Source organism: Odocoileus virginianus, chromosome 24 (assembly GCF_023699985.2).
Source record: "Odocoileus virginianus isolate 20LAN1187 ecotype Illinois chromosome 24, Ovbor_1.2, whole genome shotgun sequence".
In the NCBI taxonomy this organism is placed as follows: Eukaryota; Metazoa; Chordata; class Mammalia; order Artiodactyla; family Cervidae; genus Odocoileus; species Odocoileus virginianus.
This window is the reverse complement of record NC_069697.1, coordinates 37391680-37406115: the sequence shown is the minus strand read 5'-3', so window position 1 is coordinate 37406115 and position 14436 is coordinate 37391680. Positions and strand designations below refer to the sequence as shown.

The 14436-nt window shown below is 36.9% G+C and overlaps 1 protein-coding gene across 5 annotated transcripts in view; it reads left to right on the top strand.

Annotated features, from left to right (window-relative positions):
- The window catches only part of LRRK2 (leucine rich repeat kinase 2), a 192376-nt gene that overhangs the window by 117177 nt on the left and 60763 nt on the right, over positions 1-14436 (top strand). For all 5 annotated transcript variants that reach the window (XR_011483287.1, XM_070454571.1, XM_070454570.1 and 2 more), the window contains 7 exons: positions 2479-2666; positions 3562-3716; positions 4769-4915; positions 5053-5244; positions 5904-6050; positions 9253-9353; positions 12075-12265. Coding sequence is in view for 4 of the 5 variants with exons in the window: in XM_070454571.1 (XP_070310672.1) it covers positions 2479-2666; positions 3562-3716; positions 4769-4915; positions 5053-5244; positions 5904-6050; positions 9253-9353; positions 12075-12265 (1121 nt within the window). In the remaining variant the exon portion in view is untranslated. The remainder of the gene's footprint in view (positions 1-2478; positions 2667-3561; positions 3717-4768; positions 4916-5052; positions 5245-5903; positions 6051-9252; positions 9354-12074; positions 12266-14436) is intronic.

Genomic DNA, 14436 nt, shown 5'->3' with positions numbered 1-14436 from the left:
CAGCTACAGAGAACATAATCAATCTGATTTCAGTATTGACCATCTGGTGTTGTCCATGTGTAGAGTCATCTCTTGTGTTGTTGGAAGAGAGTGTTTGCTCTGATCAGTGCGTTCTCTTGGCAAAACTCTGTTAGCCTTTGCCCTGCTTCATTTTGTACTCCAAGGCCAAATTTGCCTGTTACTCCAGATATTTCTTGACTTCCTACTTTTGCATTCCAGTCCCCTATAATGAAAAGGACATCTTTTTTTGGTGTTAGTTGTAGAAGGCCTTGAATGTCTTCACAGAACCATTCAACTTCAGCTTCTTGGCATTAGTTGTTGGGTCATAGACTTGGATTACTATGATGTTGAATGATTTGCCTTGGAAACAAAGAAAGATCATTCTGTTGTTTTTAAGATTACACTGAAGTACAACATTTTGGACTCTTTTGTTGAGGGTTACTCCATTTCTTCTAAAGGATTCTTGCCCACAGTAGTAGATATGATGGTCATCTGAATTAAATCTGCCCATTCCAGTCCATTTCAGTTCACTGATTCCTAATATGTTGATGTTCACTCTTGCCATCTCTTGTTTGACCACTTCCAATTTACCTTGATTTATGGACCTCACATTCCAGGTTCCTGTGCAGCATTGTTCTTTACAGCATCAGGGTTTACTTTCACCACCAGACTCATTCACTGTGGGCTCAGACTCTTCATGCCCTCTGGAGCTCTTTCTCTGGTCTTCTCCAGTAGCATATTGGACACCTACCTACCTGGAATATTCACAGTCAGTGTCATATCTTTTTGCCTTTTGATACTGTTAGTGGGAGTCTCAGGGCAAAAATGGTGAAGTGATTTGCCATTCCCTTCTCCAGTGAATGTTTTGTCAGAACTCTCCACCATGACCCTTCCGTCTTGGGGCTCCCTACATAGCATGGCTCATTGTTTCACTGAGTTAGGAAAGATTGTGGTCCATGTGGTCACTTTGGTTAGTTTCCTGTGATTGTGGTTTTCATTCTGTCTGCCCTCTGATGGATGAGGATAAGAAGGTTGTGCAACCTTCCCGATGAGAGGAACTGGCTGTGGGGAAAACTGGGTCTTCTTTTGTTGGGCAAGGCCATGCTCGGTAAATCTGAAACAATTTTCTGCTGATGGGTGGGGCTGTGTTCCCTCCCTGTAGTTTGGCCTGAGGCCAAACCGTGGCAGGGATAATGGTTGTAATGGCAACCTCCTTCAAAAGGACTCAGGCCAGCAGACACTTAGCATCTTTAGAAACCATAAAACAGCAGTTTCCTTCACTACCTAAGCTTTAAGAGCAGTTTGGGCTATAGAGTACAGAATATGGGAGAAGTCCCAAATTATAGTTTTAATTATTTAATGACCCATTATACATTGCATTAAATACCATATAGTCAATGATTTATTCACAGATTCAATAGCATTATATGTACAAATTAGAAACAGAGTTGAGTAAGACAAGTCCTCAGACCTGAGCATTTTACAATTCAGTATTTTACCCAACCACACGATGATAATAATACAAATAGTGTTTGTTTCTATTTAAGTATCCCTTAAATATTATAGATCTACTAAAGACAAGTAAGCACAAATCTCTTTTTAAAATTCATTTATCCAAGTAAAATAAATAGGAATATGTAAACAGGATTGGTAAAATGTGAGGGCTTCCTATTTGCTAAAAATAGTGATATATTTTTTATGTGTTTTATGTATGTTATTTTGTTCTCATGGCAATCTAAGAGACAGTCACTTTTATTTCTCATTTTACAAAGAAGTAAACTGTGGGTAAAGAGATTAAATACCTTTCTCAAGGTCATACAACTGGCAGTAGAGTTTGGATTTGAACCTGAATTCTTCTCAACTCATATTTTTAATTGCTGTGATGATGATCAAAGCTCAAGTTATGAGCTTCAGAGTTTCTTGTTAAAAAAGCAGATTCTCAAGCCTTATCCCAGACCTGTAACTCAGACTGCATGGAGTCCACTGAAATTCAGTGACTACTTTGTTTGAGAATCACTTAATTTGCTAAGCTGCCTCTCTTTCCACTGATGGAAACCCACATCCGATTGTATAAATGTAAAGTAACATTTCTGTTGCAAATCTGTAGTGATAACAGTCTGGAAGATAATTTCCTCAGTAATATATTATTGATGAGACTGTAACAAGGATGTGGAGTAATGTATTAATTAAGGACTGATGTATTAATTGAACTGGGGAAGTCTTGTGGTCATTGGTATCAGAGGATGTCCGTAGTTTCTGATCTGGATTCACTCACTTATTTTAATAGTTTCTGTGTGTATGTGTGTGTGTGAAAGATGCTAGGCTTACATGGCTGCTAGGTAGAGAAATTAGGTCCTGTGTTTTACTTGATAACATTAGAATTGTTTTGATCATTTTTACTGAGCAAAGGAAATTCTTTAAATTCAGAACTTCCCAGAAAATGAATTCTATGATTATGTATAAGTTTAAACCTTTCAGATTTTGACAGTGAAAGTGGAAGGCTTTCCAAAACATCCTAAGGGAATTATTTCACGTAGAGATGTGGAAAAATTTCTTTCAAAGAAAAAGAGATTTCCAAAGAACTACATGGCACAGTACTTTAAACTCCTAGAAAAATTCCAGATCGCCTTGCCAATTGGAGAAGAATATTTACTGGTTCCAAGCAGGTAAGCCAAAACTTAAAAATTTAATTACCCTATGGAAATTTACCATATATTCTTTTAGTTGTGAAAGTAACTCTGGTCTATGATGAATGTACTAATTTTTTACTTCTTGTGTAAACTTTGTACTGAAGTATAACAGTTTCTTTTGATGAAAACTACATTTGACATTTTAAAGATGTAAATGACTGATTATATATATATATATATATATATATATATATAACTATTATTTGATTTGAAAATGCTCAGTTTATTTAAGAAAGGTTAATAGTGGAGATTAGAGTGTGTGTGTTTGTGTTGCTGTGTGTGTATGTATGTTCCTTATATAATATTGAAGGAGTTATTTGACAGATTCTGGAGAAATGGTAAGTTTTTAACAGAGTCTTTAAATAATTTATGACTGTGAATTTTCAGAGGATATGGCCAACACAGTGGAGGCCTAAATTCTAGGCCCGTGTTGTAGAAATTTTTCTTACTGCCTTATAAAACCTGGGAAATGTTATAAAGTAAATGACATTGGAAATTGCAAATTGCACTGATTGATGGATGGTAACTAATTCTAAACACAGCTATACACTTGATTCTAGGACATACATTTTTTGAAGTTTTATATAATCCCTTTACTTGTTATACATAACTAACTATAATAATTTATTTATAATGTAAATAGGATTACTGAAAAGTTTTTATACATCACTTTATCTGAGCATGATTTGAATTGATTAACCATTAAATTTTGAAGTAGGAAGAGTATGTAGCAAAATAACATTACTAAAAAATAAAATTGCTTAGAATATTTATCATCATCAGTTCATTGATTTCAAGTAGTAAAGCACTCTGGTCAACATGGTTGGGCGTTTTCTGAAGCTATATAATGATAGTGTGCTTTTATCTTTAGTTTGTCTGACCACAGGCCTGTAATAGAGCTTCCCCATTGTGAGAACTCTGAAATTATCATTCGACTGTATGAAATGCCTTATTTTCCAATGGGCTTTTGGTCGAGATTAATCAATCGGTTGCTTGAAATTTCACCTTACATGCTTTCAGGAAGAGGTATGTATTTACTGAAGAATTAATATTTGGAGAAGTTAGGTGGAAAGCATATTAAAATTAAAGTCATTTTCCTAGAGTTTACTGGTTTGTAATGCAGCTAAAAATCAGGAAATAAGCTCAAAAGACCTCAGCATGGCCAATACAAAAATATACACAGATAAATTCATGAAATTTGTTAAGAATAAAGTTCCTTAAACCCACATGTATTTATTTTAGACACATTTACAATGTGTATGAATATCTTGCTTTGCAAGTCAAAGCAGACTAGAAGCAGCAATTTTAAAAGATGAAATTATAGAGTCATTGGTTTAAAAACACCTATCTCCCTACACATACACACAAATACACATTTATGCGTGGAGAAAGAAAAACTAGAAATGACCACCACTTCAGTCAGGGAGTTTTGTTTAATAGAGTAACAGGTTCTAACCATTCAGACCATTCTCTGTGGGGACTATAATAGCTCTATTCTGCTGCATGGTCCCTGAGGGGTTTGCAAAAAAGAATAAAGACTTTATCATGCTACAATTATAAATTACAATGCTAGCTCTTCCTCCTGGAAGAAAGAGAGATCTTAGTGCTCCAAGGGGGAAAATAAAATTTTTCTGTTTCGTGCTTAAAATCAGCGTTATGGAGATGGTACTGTATTTTGAAATAAACCTTGCTTGCAGTTGATCAACATATAGATAGTTGCAGCACATCACAGTGCTGGCTTTAGCGTTACCACCAGCCTCTTTTTAAAAGTTATGGGGAGCTGTTTATGATTCTCTTTTTCATCTATTACATACGTTAAACTGCTTGACACCATGAACCTGAAATCTGGATTAGGTAATCTACTGGGCATTTGTTTGCTTCATTTCAAAATTGAGGATAAAATATTTAATATTATATTTAATAGATAACATATCATTAACAATTCCAGTACTTTCCTTCAAAACAAATACACCTCTATTACTGTCACTTGTAGTATGTGCAGTGATTTTTTTCCCCTACAGTTTATGGAACAACAAATAATTAGTAGCTATATTTGGGTTCATTTAAACTTCTTTCAGAACGAGCACTTCGTCCAAACAGAATGTATTGGCGACAAGGCATCTACTTGAATTGGTCTCCTGAAGCTTACTGCTTAGTAGGATCTGAAGTTTTAGATCATCACGCAGAGAGTTTCTTAAAAATTACAGTTCCTTCTTGTAGAAAAGGTAAGGAAATTAATTCAAAACTGAATTGTACCACTAAAGAAATCAAAACTTTTAAAAAAGTCTCTATAGTTCTTTTCAGTTTGTGACAGGATAAGGTTCAGCTAGGATGTTAATCACGCTTTCTTTGGATTTCACAGGCTGTGTTCTTTTGGGCCAAGTTGTGGACCACATTGATTCTCTCATGGAAGAGTGGTTTCCTGGATTATTGGAGATTGATATTTGTGGTGAAGGAGAAACTCTGCTGAAGAAATGGGCATTATATAGTTTTAATGATGGTGAAGAGCATCAAAAAATATTGCTTGACAACTTGATGAAGAAAGCAGAAGAAGGTATGTATGTGTTGACACAACTTACAAATGTTTTTAAGTGATACTTTCAATATTTGCGAAGTGAGTTTTGAAATAAATGTAAAAATTTATTGTTCATATTTATAAGGGATAAGTTAGAGGATACTACATTCAATTATAGTTAACAGTTCAGAAAAATACATTTATTGCCAGTAAGATCTTATACTCTAGATTCAGAAAAAATGTTGGTGTGAGAATTTGAATACTGACTACTGAGCAATGTTATGTCATCTGTGAAGTGAGATTACTAACCAAAACTATGCCATACAATTGTGATAAAGATTAAAATAGATGATACATGGAAGTAACTTAGTAATGTCAGCCATATGATGTCTTCTATGAATGTTGTGAAAGTAAAGAATATATAATTTCCTAGTCATATATCAATGGCCTAGGCAGTTCTGAGTTCTACTTTCTAGTGAGTGAACCTAGGAATGAGTTTTTAAACTTCCAAATAGATAGAGAGTAACTCAACTTTTAAAACATTCTCAAATTTTCTAAAGAAAAATAAGATTGGAAAGTGAACATTGAGTGATTCAAAAGCATAGACAATATGTGATTGTTTCTGTAAATCAAAAGGACAAATTTATGTACAGTCTTAAAGGTTTATCTTTTTAAAAAATGTTTTATGTACTTCTCAGGAGACCTTCTAGTAAATCCAGATCAACCAAGGCTGACAATTCCAATATCTCAGATTGCTCCTGACTTGATTTTGGCTGATCTGCCTAGAAATATTATGTTGAATAATGATGAATTGGAATTTGAACAAGCTCCAGAGTTTCTCTTAGGTAACTGTTTTTGTTGGTTTGAGAATAAAAGTTAGTGTACAGTTTTTATTTATAATCTAGCAAATATTCACATATAATTAAATTGTCATAATTTTTAGTGTCTTCATTTTTGTAGTGTTTTTCCTTTGGGATAATATATTTTAAAGTAATGTATTACAAATCTGGAATTTGCTTTGCATACACACATTAGTACACTAGGTTTCCACCCTTGTGGAAGCATAGGTATCTATGAAACAACCTTGCATTGGTTTTAATTGTTTGATTGTCAGTGATAGGGAAGGCAGTTAGGAAATTTTCAGAGGAGTAATTCAGCCATTTTCTAGTTGCAAAAAGAATAAGTAAAGGAGGAACACCTCTATGTGTAGTGATAGTGGCAGTTATGTTATTCTATATAACAATCATAAATTTTCATTAAAATAGTCACAAAAACCAATTTGGGTTTAAAAATTCAAAAATATTAGATTGGTGATGTACTCAAGCTCTGAACATTCCTGAAAGTCCTTGGGAGCTGAGAAGAGTATTGAATTTATTTAATGTAAAGTATTTAAAGACAGTTCTGACTTTGTGGAGTATTTGTTGGTGTTATGAATATTTACATTTAATTTTAATTAAATTTTCACAGAGAGGATGATTAAGATATATGCCACAATATTAATATTATTAATAAACCAAGTCTAAAATTTGGGATATGACATGTAGGAGTAAATAAACTCCTTTGTGCCTTTATTTTTTACATTGATTGGGAAATTTAGGATGATTTTAAATACCTTAGAACTCTGGAAGTGAATATATTAGTACTAGTAGGTTAACATAAAATGTGGAATTGTCAACACTGAATCTTAAATCTTAACCAACCCCAAACATTTGACAGATACAGGCAAGTACCAGGCATACTGTTTTCTTTCTCTGAAAGAGTCTCAAGCCATCGCATACAGCTCTCCCAATATACCTCTTTACTGCACTAAAAGATGTGTTTTGGATTAATGGACACATTTTGAGCAATGTTATGTAGAAGTGTTCAAAAAGTTCATTTTTTGAAACACCTGTGCTTTGTCCCAATTTTTTGAGATGTAATTGACATATAGCACCGTATAAGTTTAAGGTGTACAGCGTAATAACTTCACTTACATGTATGGTGAAATGATTGCCACAATAACTTTATTAACATCTATCCTTGCATATATTAATATATTAAAAAATATAAAATATATATAAAAATTTAAAAATTAATATATTAAAAAATTTTGTTCTGATGAGAACTCTTAGGATTTACTCTCTTAACAACTTCCATATATATTATATAGCACTGTTAACTATAGTAATCATATTGTACATTACATACCTAGTATTTATTTATCTTATAACTGGAAGTTTGTACTTTTGACTACCTTCAAAAGCACCTGTGTTTTATCCTCTTATTTAGCAGATAGGTGGGGCCCTGGTGGCTCAGACAGTATAGAATCCACCTCTAATGCAGGAGAACTGGGTTCAATCCCTGGGTTGGGAAGATCCCTTGGAGAAAGGAACGGCTCCCCACTCCAGTATTCTTGCCTTGGAGAATCCCATGGACAGAGGAGCCTGGTGGGCTACAGTCCATGGGGTTGCAAAGAGTCGGACATGACTGAGTGACTTTCACTTCACACACACTTCACACAGATAGGAGAATGTTTATGAGTACTCCTTATACACTGACCCCATTTCAAATAAATTCATAAGTTTTATGTTTATTTACAAAAAGCAATCTAGATCAGAGTTTCTTAGCCTCTGCACTTTTGCTGTTTGGAACTGGATAGTTCTTTGTTATGGGGAGTGTCTTATGCATTGCATGGTATTTAGGAGTATCCTTGGTCTCTACCCACTGGATGTCAGGAGTATCATTTCACCCCATCCTAGATGTGACAATCAAAAATGTCTCCAAACACTGACAAGGGTGGTGGTTGGAGGTCAGGAGCATCACTACCCTGATTGAGAACACTGAGCTAAACAAACCAGATAAATTGTTCTAAAAACATTTTACAATCAGAAAGGTACTGGTTGAACTGAAGGAGAAACAAGAGCTCTGTAAATTATGGCATAACAAGGGATGGAGTTCTGAAGATAGAAAGCATGTTTAAGCAATTTTGGCTATTCCAGTTTGCTAGATCAGTTGTTCTCAACCCTGGTGGTTTATGCTGTTACCAGCAGAGTTAAAAGAAAAAAATTCCTGATGAATGGTACCTCCTGGGATTGATTAGATCAGAATCTTTGAGGATAGATGCAGGCTTTCCTATGTTCAAAAAACTCTTCAGATGTACTGCAAAGCCAAATCTAGGAGGAGAACAACTGGCCCAGAGCCTAGAGAGTGAGAGTAGAAAGAAGTAGAACCAGGAGGAGAACCACAAAGGGAACTTGGGGCTGTGGTATGAATATGAACTTGATTTTGGATTTCATTTGGCAGACAATGTAGAATGATTTGTTTTTGAGCAAGAGAATGACATAATCAAAATGTAATTACAGAGCTAATTTTTCAGGAGAGAGAGAATCAGTTAGGGGTAATGAAGTCATAAGGCCCCCACGTGTAGGCAGGAAGCATGAAGGTACTAAGAGGGTACAGTTATAGTGGAAATGGAAAGGGAGGCTTGGGCTTAAGAGAGGCAGCGCAGAACAGCTGGTCAGCTGTGGGGCTGGCATGAGGCACTTTTATCTTATGAGTCATTTGATAAATTTTTGGTTTTTGACTCCAGAATGACCACAAAAAGAGTTTTGTTTTATCAGATGTATGAAAGGTAGGATAAAAACTATTTTGGAGAGAAGATGAAGAATGTGACTTTTGATGGAATGCAGTTGAGATTCAGAAGAGCACACCAGTGGTTATCTCCAACACAGAGCTGTAAATATAGGGTAGACTTCAGGTGGTGGCTGTGACTATCGATTTAAAGGTGAAAATTCTTTGCACACAGAGATAGATGAAGTTAGGGAATGCATGAGGTAATTGAGTAGAAAGTATGTAAAAGGAAGGCAGAAAGGCTAGAGACAATATCTTTAGTTGCATCTTGGTTCTTGGAGTAGAAGAAGAAAGAGCAAGCATTAAAGAAGACTTGATTCAGTGAAACTCGTGGATCAGATTACTCTTCAAAACAGATATAATTACAAAAGATACAATTCATTGAGTTTTTCTGCTTGCACAGATTAACCCAAGTGCTTTGTACTTTCTTTTTGAAAGGTGACGGCAGTTTTGGATCTGTTTATCGAGCTGCGTACAAAGGAGAAGAAGTGGCTGTGAAGATTTTTAATAAACATACATCACTTAGGCTGTTAAGACAAGTAAGAAATGCAGCAATATTATTACATTAAATAATACATTGTTAATCTTCTGGAACCCTTGTTTGGCACATGCTTGTATTGATCCTGTTTTCGAAGTTGAGTTTTGCTATAAAATCCCACTTTTGTCCTTTCCATATGGAGTGAAATAGATTTGTTTTGTTTCTCCTGTTGAAAAACAAAAGGCAGTATTCTGAGAATTCTTGTTCCAGGCCTCAAAAGTCCAAAAGAAAAGAGGGCACCTCTTTGGCATTTTTGCAACTCAAAGGAACCAAAATCCATACAACAATAGTCCATTTGAAAACTTCTCCTGGACTCAGTTAAGTGGCATGTTCTTGTTTCAGCAAGCACCAATATTCAGGGCAGTGCTGTTGTTGACTGGCTTAGGCCTGTGCTGTTGAACCAATCACTGTGGTAATGAGCAGGGTATTTTTTAAAAAATTCCCCTTTCCCTTGAAGCTGGGATTGGAGTCAGTTCAGTTCAGTCACTCAGTCGTGTCCAACTCTTTACAACCCCATGGACTGCAGTATGCAGTCCGTGATGGACTGATTGGAATCAGTTCCCCTTAAAGTTCATCAGCTGTTTAGATGAGGGCTGGGTACCACAGCAAAAGTCCAGGATACTCTGAGGAAGAATGAAAGTTGATTGCATAACCAAGAGCAGTCACTTTATTGCCCTCTCTTGTTTTGAATACTGGTGGGGATATATTTCTTTTTTTCTGAGTCTTTCCTAACAGTAGGGATGAGTGAGAGAGACACAGTGAAGATAGATAAAATCCAGTGTGGATTCTGCAATCTTACACCAGAACTCAACTCTATTCATTCTTATTTTTTCTTGATTTAGTGAAAAAAAAAATTGTGCCTATATCTGAATCTAAATAACTAACATAAACAAAAAGTACAGTTGCAATATGTTAGTTACTCTGAATAATGAAAAAATCTCATGTCTGTGTAAAATGTCCTGGAGTAATTTTAATTATTAGTACCAAAAGTTACACAGTAGCTCTAGGAATAAACTAATAAATGTTTTGTATATAATATTTTGTAAATCAGTGAACCAAATCTGGGTACAATCTCTTTTCTGTCTGTAGGCAGTTTGTTGTATAAATAGATTTTTCAGTCTTGATCATTAGTCTTCAACATGTTTCAAATTTTATGTAACGTGCTCAGGAAACCTTGTTGGAAATCAGAACACTAGAAAAGCATGTGGGACTGATTAGTGTATGGGCAGCTAGATGAACCAAGGAAATAATAGAAATAGAAAAATAGGGTGTAGGTAATGTGGTTTTTTTTTTTTTAAAGGAAAACACTTCAGTGTTCAGTGCTACATTTTGAGGGTCATTCTACCTGTGGTTATGAATCAGGGCTGATCTGTTACAGTCTTTTGCTCCTTGCTGTCTGCAATCAGTGAGCTGTTTTTCTAGGATAGGAAATTTGGATTAGGCTTCTGTCTGTGCCTATGAAAGAAAACAGAGCTAAATTGACTTGTTCTCATCAAATATAGCCAACTGAGCTAATCAGACATAGAAGGAAAAAAAAAAGATTTTTATCTATTCCAGAAGTATGATTGCAGTTTGAAGCCTGTGTTCTTAAAAATCTCCTCTTAGGGCTCTGAGCCTTTATTCTTCAGCTTGCAGAATTCTTCATACTTCGGTTTCCTGATAAATGCAGTTGGCACTGATGCTCCCCATCTTTGAAGCTAGTTGTTAAGAAGCAGAGCTCTGGCTGAAATCATAGTTTAAAACCTGAATAAATTTAATACCACAGAAGCTGTAAATTTCAAGTATAGTTTCAGAGTAGAGTGAAATATACAGAATAAAATGTATATAGACTTCAAAAACAACCATATCATGAAAGAGATGATAAAGTCTCATGTAATATGGCCTAGAATCAGGATAGAGACCTCTCTGTTCCAGCTAACTTCTTGGATTAGAGAGAGATTGTTACATCTGGGGATAACCAGGGCCGATCACTCTGAGGAAGTAAGAGTTTTAAGCTAAGGTCTGAATGGCAAAAAAACTTTAGCTACGTGAAGGTTGAAGAGATTTCCAGGCAGAGGGATCAGCAAGGGCAAATACCCTGTGGCTGGAAGGAAGGAGCTGGGTGTATGCTGGGACTGGGCTGTTGGGGATTTAATAACCCAGGTGGTGAACAAGGAGGAGAAAGAAAGGAGATGAGGTTTGAGAGATCAGGTCAGGCCGTGAGGGCTGTGTAAGTGCATGCGATCTCAATCCGAAAGTAACAGGAAGTCATTAGAGAGCTTTTAGGTAGGGGGCAATGCCAGATATTTCTGTAGACTTAGATACTCTTCTCTGTAAACCTTTCTAGTCATCAAACCAGAGATAATAGGTAGGCTGTTCCTCAGACGCCAAGTGCAGTTGATCCATAGTGGCTGCTCTGGAATCTGTGGCTAAGGAAGATTCAGTAGGTAAGACTGAATGAACTGTTAATGTTGCCACAGTGTACGTATTGTCCCAGCATTGAATGTTCTGATAAAGCAAATCAAATAGAAAAAGAGAACTTAAATGTTTAATTCACAGTGTAGTTGCAAAACCAGTCGATTAATTCTGAAAACGCAGAAAATATAAATCAGCTCGAAGAAGAAATGGGAAGTTTGCTGTAATGCAGTTACTCAGGGAAGACTGTTCTCCAAGTGTTGATGGACTTACGGGAGGAGGCATTGGGTGAGAACTGACAGTCCGTTTACTCTTAATGACTTTGCAGGAGCTGGTGGTTCTTTGCCATCTTCACCATCCCAGCTTAATATCTTTGCTGGCAGCTGGGATTCGTCCTCGAATGTTGGTGATGGAATTAGCCTCCAAGGGTTCCCTGGACCGCCTGCTTCAGCAAGACAAAACCAGTCTTACCAGAACGCTGCAGCACAGAATCGTGCTACACGTGGCCGATGGCCTGAGGTGATTGATTACGTCATGCTGTTTTCTATTCAATGTGTAATGAATGTGAGCCCAAACTTGCTCTCAGGCTTCCAGGACAGCGCTCGCTGTAACAATGTGTCCTGGTAATATCTCACAAACGATTTGACTGTAAAACTACCATCTCCCTGTTCAGATTTTGTAATTTGAGCATGCACACCTCATAGCTAACAGAAGTAGAGTTTGAATCCAGAAGTCCTGCTCCAGAGCTCATGATCTTAACCATGCATTGACCTCCCTCCCCTAAAAAAATGTGGGTGAGGCTTCAAAGTATCAAGGAAGGTGTCAGTTATCATGGATAATTCTGATGAGGAGAGATGAGGTCAGATTTCTGAAAGGGACGAGTTATTTAAGTCGGGTTGTCCTGAAAGACCGTAGTGTGTCTCCGAGGTACACCAGCCCTGCGGCTGGATGGTACCCACACAGAGCCTTGGAGAGGCAGCACAGCAGAGAGAAAAGGCCATGGCCTTTGGAGATACAGACTGGAATAAATCACTGCTTAATGTACTTACTCTCCTTTGATTTTATTTCTCTGTTTTTTATATTTTAAATCTCTGATTGTTTTTTGTAGTCTCTACGCTGTGTCTAATACTTAATGTATAGTGTCCTGAGTTTGTCTGTAATAATTGAAGACATCCCAAATTAAAGTCTTGATTTCCCCCTTCTCCACCCCTTCCCAACTCCAGTCAGCTTGGAGTCATCCTTCTCATGACTTCCAGTGATTGTTCTAATATGGGAGCTGGATCACATCTTTCTCCTGTTCTCAAACCTCTCCCACCACACCCTCTGGTCACCGTTCTCAGCCATACCCCTCCTGAGGTTTCCGGAATATGCCAGGGGCTGTGTACCCCCTCTTCTCTCAGCCACAAATGTCTAACCTGCAGATAGCCTCTCGACTCACTTATGTCACTCAGATTCCTCAGAATGGATGTCCCTGACTACCTCATGTCTCTCGGGCACCAGTAGCAATTATCACTGCCGAGGATTCTTTGTCTTTTCATTTTAGAAGTTTGCTTATTGTCTGTCTTTGCCACCACGATTTGAGTGCCATGACATGGGGACTTTTCAGGTTGTTCACAGTTGTATTGTAGCACCAAGAATACCACATCCTTAGTATGTTGGCATTGAGGAGAGATGGAGGAAAGAGCAAGGAAGGTAGACTGCTTGGTGCATGGTAACCTCAGAGTGGATGCAAATTTCCTTCTCTCCCTTCACTTCTTAAATAGTGTCTGTTTCTTTTGAGCAGTATCCAGAAAACTTAACTGGAATGGATGGTAAGGAAAACAAACATTGCTCACAAATAAATAAAACTAAACTGCTGATATATGGGATTTAACTATTAATACTCTATAAGGAATATAATAAGAGAATAAAATAAGTAGAATCTTTTCCTGAAAAAGTCCAGAAGCTATTGAAAAACAGATTATTATAAGATAAGTGGAAGTCACTCAGTTGTGTCTTACTCTTTGTGACCCCATGGACTGTAGCCCGCCAGACTCCTCTATCCATGGAGTTCTCCAGGCAAGAATACTGGAGTGGCTAACCATTCCTTTATCCAGGGAATCTGCCCAACCCAATGATCAAAGCTGGGTCTCCCACACTGCAGGAAAGTTCTTTACCGTCAGAGCTACCAAAAATGTGTTTCTTGCTCAGTTGTGTCTGACTCCTTGCAACCCCGTGGACTGTAACCCGACAAGGCTCCTCTGTCCTTGGGATCCTCTAGGCAAAAACACTGAAGTGGTTTGCCATTTCCTTTTCCAGGAGATTTTCCCAACCCAAGGATTAAACCCTGGTCTCCTGCATTGTAGGCAGATTCTTTACCCTATGAGCCACTGGGGAAGCCCTCCAAACATAAAAGCAGATTTGGATCTGGGTTGCTGTATCTACTTTTGAACACCAGGGGGAACCTTGTACTAAATTAATCAAGGAAAAGTGCAACTATGTCTTATCTATTTAAAAAAATGTACTGGTCATTTTCCTTAATTTAACTTACTCCAGGTCCTGGTTTTTTCCTACATCGTCTACATGATTCCCAAAGTACTTATTTGTGAAATGAATAATTGATTTTTTAAACAATTCATCACTGTTTGAAAGATCTCATCTTTTATATAACTTTATCTGGTTCTTCAGTTCAGTCCAGTCTCTCAGTCATG